General features: G+C 46.6%; 1 protein-coding gene across 1 annotated transcript; it reads left to right on the top strand.

Annotated features, from left to right (window-relative positions):
* Positions 1-2,640: 2,640 nt before the first annotated feature.
* Positions 2,641-7,806, top strand: RPL19 (ribosomal protein L19). Its single transcript, XM_023510967.1, has 4 exons — positions 2,641-2,702; positions 3,926-4,032; positions 5,334-5,456; positions 7,662-7,806. The coding sequence occupies exons 1-4, from the start codon at positions 2,698-2,700 to the stop codon at positions 7,784-7,786; spliced, it is 360 nt and encodes a 119-aa protein (XP_023366735.1). The 5' UTR covers positions 2,641-2,697; the 3' UTR covers positions 7,787-7,806.
* The last annotated feature ends 223 nt before the right edge of the window (positions 7,807-8,029 follow it).

Below are 8,029 nucleotides of genomic sequence, written 5' to 3'. Positions count from 1 at the left end.
CACCTCTCTAGTAGCTGGGACTACAGGCGCCTGCCATAACACCCGGCTATTTTTTGGTTGCAGCTGCTATTGTTGTTTGGTGGGCCTGGGCTGGATTCAAACCCACCAGGCTTAGGTGTATGTGGCTGGTGCCTTAGCAACTTGAGCCATAGTTGCCAAGCCTAATAATAATATTTTTAAAAAGAAATGTTCCCTGAAGAGTTCTAACCCTGGAGGGATCACTTCTGAGGTTTATCTTACAAGGGTACAAGTGAATCTTTCTAAGAGCAGAATGTGAACGTTTTAAAATAATAACTAAGAAAATGACATGAAGGCTATGTTAACTAGTTTGATGGAAGTGTTTCAGATTGTGTGTGAAAACCCCACACTGTACCCCAGCAGTGCATTAATGTACATAGTTACCATTCAATAATTAAAAAAAAGAGTTCTAACCCTGGCAGTGTTCCCACCTGCCCCTCGAGACAAGAGAGCCTGGAATGACAGAAAGCATAGGCTTTGCAATCAGGAAGACCAATGTTCTCAGTCTGTTACCTTAGCTGTAAAATGAGGATGACATCAATTGCATTGTGAGGAAGGGGCATAAATGTTGCTTCTCTTTCTCCCACTTTGACTTTCTGAGGCAGGAAAGTTCAGATTAAAGAGATGGGGTGGTCACTGGGAACCAATCTACAATCAGACCCAGAACTCAGATCTAGACTTTTTTTTTTTTTTTTGCAGTTTTTTGGCCTGAGGCTGGGTTTGAAACTGCCTCCTCCAGTATATAGGACCAGCACCTACTCCTTGAACCACAGGCACCATCCCAGATCTAGATTTCTTGAACACTAGATGCTCTCCTTGAGCTTTTGCACCAGGTGCTCCAGATCAGTAGGAAGAGTTGAATGGGTGGTCTGCCATTCAACTTTTTAAAAATCTATGGGCTCAGCACCTGTAGCTCAGCAGCTAGGGCACCAGCCACATACACAGGAGCTGGTGGGTTTGAATCCAGCCCAGGCCTGCCAAAAAACGACAACTACAACCAAAAAATAGCTGGGTGTTTTGGTGGGCGCCTGTAGTCCCAGCTATTTGGGAGGCTGAGATGAGAGAATCTTAAGCCCAAGAGTTTGAGGTTGCTGTGAGCTGTGACATCACAGCATTCTACAGAAGCCGACATAGTGAGACCCTGTCTCAAAAAAAAAAAAAAAAAAATGGGCAGCACCTGTGGCTCAAAGGAGTAGGGTGCCCGCCCCATACGCTGGAGGTTGCGGGTTCAAAGGGGGCCCGGCCAAAAACTGCAAAAAAAGATATAAAGTAAAACACGAAAATAAGAAAACTTTCTGGCAATCATTCATTCAGCCAAAACAGAAACAGTACAAACAGGTGTGTACTATGTGTGAGGCTCCATGCCTGCTTCAGTATAGTTAGCTGTGAGCCAAACAGAGACTAGTTCCTGCCCTAGAGAGTTTGCTTTGTTTTTTTCCCTTCTTTCTTTTCTTTTCTTTTCAGATAGAGTCTCACTTGGTCTCACTACTAGATCACCCTTGGTAGAGTGTCCTGGTGTTTTAGCTCATAGTGACCTCAAACTTTTGGGTTCAAGTGATCCTCTTGCCTCAGCCTCCCAAGGATCTGGGACTTACAGGCACCTGCCCAGCTATTTTTTAGAGACAGGGTCTCGCTCTGGCTCAGGCTGGTCTCGAACCTGTGAGCCACTGAGCCCAGCCCTTTTCTTATTTTTAAGAGACAGACTCTCTCTCTCTGTCGCCCAGGATGGAATGCAGTGGTACAATTTGATTTTAGCTCACTGAAGGCTAGGATTCCTGGACTCAAGTAATCCTCCTGCCTCAATTGAGGCAGCCAACACATCTGGATAATTTTTCTGTAGAAACAAAGGTCTCACTATGATACCCAGGCTGGTATCGAACTCAAGTGATCCTTCTACCTCTGCTTACTAAATGCTAGTACAGGCATGAGCCACTGTGCCTGGCTGAGTGTGCTGTCCTAATGCCTTCCTTTGCTAATGGCAAATGTTAACTCATAAGATTTTCACAACTGAAGTAAGGAAATATCAGGCACACTTAGTGCAGCTCTGTAAAGACTGAATCTCTGTAAAGGATTAGGTAAACTTTACAGAAATGGAAATTGAAGCACCAAGAGACTAAGGACCCTTAATGGAGCAAAAATATCAAACTAACACTTTTTAAGCTGTTCACCATTCCAAGGGCTCCCAATCTACCATGGTACTAAAACAGCAGACTGCCTTTGTCTGATATATGCCGTCATTACTCTCTGGCTTCTTCGCTAACTCATCCTCTCGCTATAAATACATCCTCCCAACACTACCGACGCCCTCAAACAGCAGGCGGCTCTGGCAAAACCCCCTTCCATCCCTCCTACGCAATCCGCCGTGACTTCCGGGTTTCAAATAACCAAGTGATGAAGTACCTTTACTGCGCATGTCAATTAGGAAGTCAGACTATACCATCTTGCCCGACGGAAGGGGTGTAGTTTTTATGTTCTCAATGTTAAAACCAATTCCAGATGTCAGAATTCTAGAACACCAGATGTTTCAGATAATTTAAGTGAGTTTGAAATGTCGGAAGATGAACGAACAGGACAGGAATATGAACGATAGTGCTGGGAGTTTGGGCTCTCCCCTCCACAGATTAATGGGAGGAGCCGGGCCCGAGCAAGTTCTTTCCTTTTGCTGCTGCGGCCGGAGCCATGAGGTGAGGTTGCGCTGGTCGCGGATCTGAGCTGGCCTGTACTGGTGGGGGACGTTGGGGGCTTATACCGCAGCCGGGGTGGGGGAGATGACATGCGGATCACCCTAAAGCGGCCAGCCGCGAGGGCGGGAGTAGTCGGGATCACATTAGTCCCCGGCCCAGGATGGGAATGGGGGAGCGTCGCAGGAACTCGAGACCCGGAAAGGGCTGACCTGGCGGGCGCCGCAACCCCCCACTTGTCGAGGGCGATAAACGCAGGTAGAGCAAAGGCAGCGGGTGGGATTGAGCGTGACCTCTTTGCTGGGCACTCCAGGAACCAAGCAGGCCTCTGTTTTCTTGCGACGTGGGACAGTCGTAGCGTAGGCCTCAGGCCTCCAACTGCCAGCAACGAGGCGATCCCTAACTCTGACGCCTTCCACTCCATTGCTCACTTCCAAGAAAAATCTCTTAAGAATGTCTGAAATTCGGGGCCGCGCGCGGTGGCTCACGCCTGTAATCCTAGCATTTTGGGAGGCCGAGGCGGGTGGACTGCCTGAGCTCACAAGTTCGAGACCAGCCTGAGCCAGAGTGAGAACTCCATCTCTAAAAAATAGCCCGGCGTTGTGGGCGCCTGTAGTCCCAGCTACTTGGGAGGCTGAGGCCAGAAAATCGCTTAAGCACAAGAGTTTGAGGGGGCTGTGTCGCACTCTTATCAAGGACGACAGAGTGAGATTCTGCCTCAAAAGAATGGCTGAGGTTTGTTTATTACTATGGTAAAACGAGGAAATAAGCGTGGAAACAGAGGACCTTGCCTGCATTCCTAGACTAGAAATTCGGTTTCCTGGTCTCAGATACTTAGCCTTAAATACTGTTTTTCCAACTGAATATAAAAAAGTGGCATAGCACGTTTTTATCACAGTTATGTCCCTAATATCATTTACTAGTGGGGAAAACAGGCTGGGAGAAGTTGAGGCATATCTTGAACGTATAAATCTAAACCCAGGTGGCCAGCTTTAACAAAGATCATGGTTTAGGTAGGATTCTTATTTGGGGACTGTAACATGGGTGGCAAAAGTCTTGACGGGAAGGCAGTGTGTCCGTAATAGTAAGTGCATACACATACTTTATCCATCTTTCAGTATGTAGTCACAACATTAAAAAGATTTTAGAGGGCAGGTCCTGGTGGGAGTGCTCATGCTTGCCTAGAAGTGGCTTCCATGGTCTGATAGTGTTTTCTTTGGGTCCAGTATGCTCAGGCTTCAGAAGAGGCTTGCCTCTAGTGTCCTCCGTTGTGGCAAAAAGAAGGTCTGGTTGGACCCCAATGAGACTAATGAAATCGCCAATGCCAACTCCCGTGAGTACTTGGGATTTCTCTATCTTTTCTCCACTCTGTCCTTTCCCTGTCCTGCATCAGATGAAAAATAACACAGTCGTGTTGACTTTTCACAAACCTAGGAAAGCTCCTAATTTGGAAGAACCTATAAAATGGGTTGGCCTTATTATCAAGATTATTCTTTCCAGTGTGTTATGATAACATTTGAAAGGTAAGGCCGGGTATGGTGGCGCAGTCCTGTAATCCTAGCACTTTGGGAGGATGAGGCAGGTGGATTTGTCTGAGCTCACAGGTTTGAGACTAGCCGGAGTAAGACCGAGGCTCCATCTCTTAAAAATAGCTGGGCATTGTGGTGGGCGCCTGTAGTCCCAGCTACTTGGGAGGCTGAGGGAAGAGGATTGCTTGAGCCAAGAGTTTGGGGTTGCTGTGAGCTGTGATACCATGGCACTCTACCCAGGGCAACATAGTAAGACTGTCTCAAAACAAACAGGGTTGCACCTGTGGCTCAGTGAGTAGGGTGGTGGCCCCATATGCCAAGGGTGGCGGGTTTAAACTGGGCCTGGCCAAACTGCAAGAAAAAAAATAGCTGGGCGTTGTGGCGGGCACCTGTAGTCCCAGCTACTCAGGAGGCTGAGGCAAGAGAATCACCTAAGCCCAGGAATTGGAGGTTGCTGTGAGCTGTGACATCACAGCGCTCAACCTACGGCTACAAGTGAAACTCTACAAAAAAAACAAAAACATTTGAAAGGTAGAAATGGGCCACGTGTGGTGCCTCATGCCTCTAATCCTAGCACTCTGGGAGGCGAAGGTAGGTGGATTGCTTGAGGTCTGGAGTTCAAGACCAGCCTGAGCAAGAGTAGGACTCCCTCTCTACTAAAACAGAAAAATTAGCTAGGCATGGTAGCACATGCCTATAGTCCCAGTGACTTGGGAGGCTGAGGCAAGGGGATTGCTGGAGAGTTTGAGGTTGTTATGAGCTGTGACCCCAAGGGACTCTCCCCGGGGTTACAGAGTGAGACTCTCTCTCAAAAAAAAAAGAAAAGCAGAAATGGTTGGATGTTTTGGCCCGTGCCTGTAGTTCAGCTACTGAGATGGGAGGATTACTTGAGCCCAGAAGTTGATCAACTTGAGGAACAGCAAGACCCCTATTTCAAAAGAAGATAAAAAATAGAAATGTTTTTTAAAGATTAAGAGGTAAACAGAAGCTTCAGTATTTTTGTCATTTTGGAGACCACTAATGTGAGGTCTCTGGCCTGTCCAATTTGAACTCTAAGCTGTAGCTAGGCCACAGTTGACTGACCAGGTGCATTGTGCTTTCCCAGGCCAGCAGATCCGGAAGCTGATCAAAGATGGGTTGATCATCCGCAAGCCTGTGACTGTCCATTCCCGAGCTCGATGCCGGAAAAACACTTTGGCCCGCCGGAAGGGCAGGCATATGGGCATAGGTAAGTGTGTCTTCTAAGATGTTAAGAAATAATAGGTGCTGAAGTCTAGACTGAAATATATTCAGGATTGGGCAGTGCCTGTGGCTCAGTGAGTAGGGTACCAGCCCCATATACCAAAGGGTGGCGGGTTCGAACCTGGCCTCAGCCAGCTAAAACAGCAGTGGCGGGGTGGTGCCTATGGCTCAAAAGGGTAGGGCACCGGCTCCATATGTCGGGTGACAGGTTTAAACCCAGCCCCAGCCAAAGGAAAAAAAAATAGCAGTGGCAGCTGCAACAAAAAATAGCTGGGCGTTGTGGCAGGCTCCTGTAGTCCCAGCTTCTCAGGAGCCTGAGGCAAGAGAATTGCTTAAGCCCAAGAGTTGGAGGTTGCATATGTATATATATATTTTCAGGATCTTTTTCTCCCCACTGTCTTGGCCCCTTTTTTACTCCATGGTATTTGATGTGTTTTTTGCTTGTGTGCACATCAGAAATTTGGTCACTAGAATTGGAATTGAAGGTATTTCTGGTAGAAAGAGGTTACATTTATAAGCTCCTACTCTAGGTTAAGGATTCTGCTGAGTAGTTGAGAATGTTGTCCATTAGGCCAGGCATACTCACTAATGGCTGTGATCCTAGCATGAGGTTGAAGCAAGTGGATTACCTGAAACTAACCTGAGCAAAAGTAAGACCCATCTCTACTAAATATAGGAAAGCTAGCCACGTGTCATGGAAGGTGCCTATAGTCCCAGCTGCTTGTGGGAGGCTGAGGCAGTGAAAACACTTGACCCCAAGGGTTTGAGGTTGCTGTGAGTTTTGATGCCGTAAGACTCTGTCACACAAAAAAGAAAAAAGAAAGAAAATGCTGTCCATTAAATCTTTTTTTTTTTTTTTTTTGTAATTTTTGGGCCAGGGCTGGGTTTGAACCAGCCACCTCCAGGATATGGGGCTGGCACCCTACTCCTTTGAGCCACAGGTGCCACCCCCTATTAAATCTTAAAATCACTTTCTAGTGGTTTCAGAGTGTATCAGAATAGTTTATTTTTGATCAAGAGGGTTTGTACTGTCTTTTACATCATTTTTTCTTTTTTTTGCCAGTGGTAAGATAGGATTAGACAGAAAAGAATACAGAAGCAGTAAAAAGGATACCAGAGCCTCTGGCAAAGGGGAAGACCCAAGTCAGAAATCTTCTCTCGGGTCCTTTGTCTACAGGTTTACATAATTTTGAGTTCAGAAATAACATTAAAATCTTGTCTTTCTAAAATTCAGATGAGGAGTCACAGTCCACTTTCTGATACTTTTTCTGTTTTGTCTACTGGGTCCTCACCACCCATACCAATACTTAGTGTAAGAACAATTTAAGGAGATGAAGGTCACCACATTCAAAACCGCTTCCAGCATAGTGTTATTGCCTTGGTGTGTATAATGTCATTCCTACATTCTGCATGAAGTAAACGAATAATTGTTGTGTTTGTGCTTCCTTAAAAATTGAGTACATGGGGCAGCACCTGTGGCTCAGTGAGTAGTGTGCCAGCCCCATATACCGAGGGTGGCAGGTTCAAACCTGGCCCCTGCCAAACTGCAACAACAACAAAAGAAAAATAGCCGGGCATTGTGTCAGACGCCTGTAGTCCTAGCTACTCAGGAGGCTGAGGCAAGAGAACTGCCTAAGCCTAGGAGCTGGAGGTTGCTGTGAGCTGTGATGCCATGCCATTCAACGGAGGGTGACAAAGTGAGGGTCTGTCTCAAAAAAAAAAAAAATTGAGTATATGAAAGAAATATTTGGAATAATCTGTAAAATGAAGTGGTAAGGATGAAATGAGACAGGGCAGCACCTATAGCTCAGTGATTCGGGTGCCGGCCACACACACCAAGGCGGTAGGTTGAAACCCAGCCTTGGCCAGCTAAAACAACAATGACAGCTGCAACAAGAACAATAAAAAGTAGCTGGGTCTAGTGGACGCCTGTAGCCCCAGCTACTTGTGAGGCTGAGGCAAGAGAATCTCTTGGACCCAAGAGTTTGAGGTTGTTGTGAGCTGTGATGCCATAGCATTCTACCAAGGGTGATGTTGTGAGACTTTGTCTCCTAAAAGAAACAAACAAAAAAAAGGATTAAATGAGATAAAGGCCCATCAGCTAGCTCCAGTAACTGACTTCAAACATACATAATATACTTACTACATTGGGTTTGGGCAGTGCCTGATTCTTAACTCACCTTGTCTGCAGGTAAACGGAAGGGTACGGCCAATGCTAGAATGCCTGAGAAGGTAACCTGGATGAGGAGAATGAGGATTCTGCGCCGGCTGCTGAGAAGATACCGAGAATCTAAGAAGATTGACCGCCACATGTAAGCACACTCTCTTGGCATGAAGACCCACTTGCTGCTTTGTTGGCTTGTTCTTTTCACAGAGCTCTGTCTCACTGACATCACTTAGGGGGTCTTTTTTTGAGACAGAGTCTCACTGTGTTGCCCTTGGTAGAGTCCTGTGGTATCATAGCTCACAGCAACCTCAAACTCTTGAGCTTAGATGACTCTCTTGACTCAGCCTCCCAAGTAGCTGGGACTATAGGCGCCTGCCACAATGCCTGGCTAT

The sequence above is a fragment of the Otolemur garnettii genome, unplaced genomic scaffold, assembly GCF_000181295.1.
Source record: "Otolemur garnettii isolate 467f Iridium unplaced genomic scaffold, OtoGar3 scaffold00018, whole genome shotgun sequence".
NCBI classification, from domain to species: Eukaryota; Metazoa; Chordata; class Mammalia; order Primates; family Galagidae; genus Otolemur; species Otolemur garnettii.
Note: the sequence above shows the minus strand (reverse complement) of the source record. Positions and strands in the feature narration are given on the sequence as shown.

Coding starts and splice junctions, on each gene's coding strand:
- RPL19 (XM_023510967.1), top strand. Junction 4,033..5,333: donor AATCGCCAATGCCAACTCCC/GTGAGTACTTGG, acceptor GTGCTTTCCCAG/GCCAGCAGATCCGGAAGCTG. Junction 5,457..7,661: donor GGGCAGGCATATGGGCATAG/GTAAGTGTGTCT, acceptor CCTTGTCTGCAG/GTAAACGGAAGGGTACGGCC.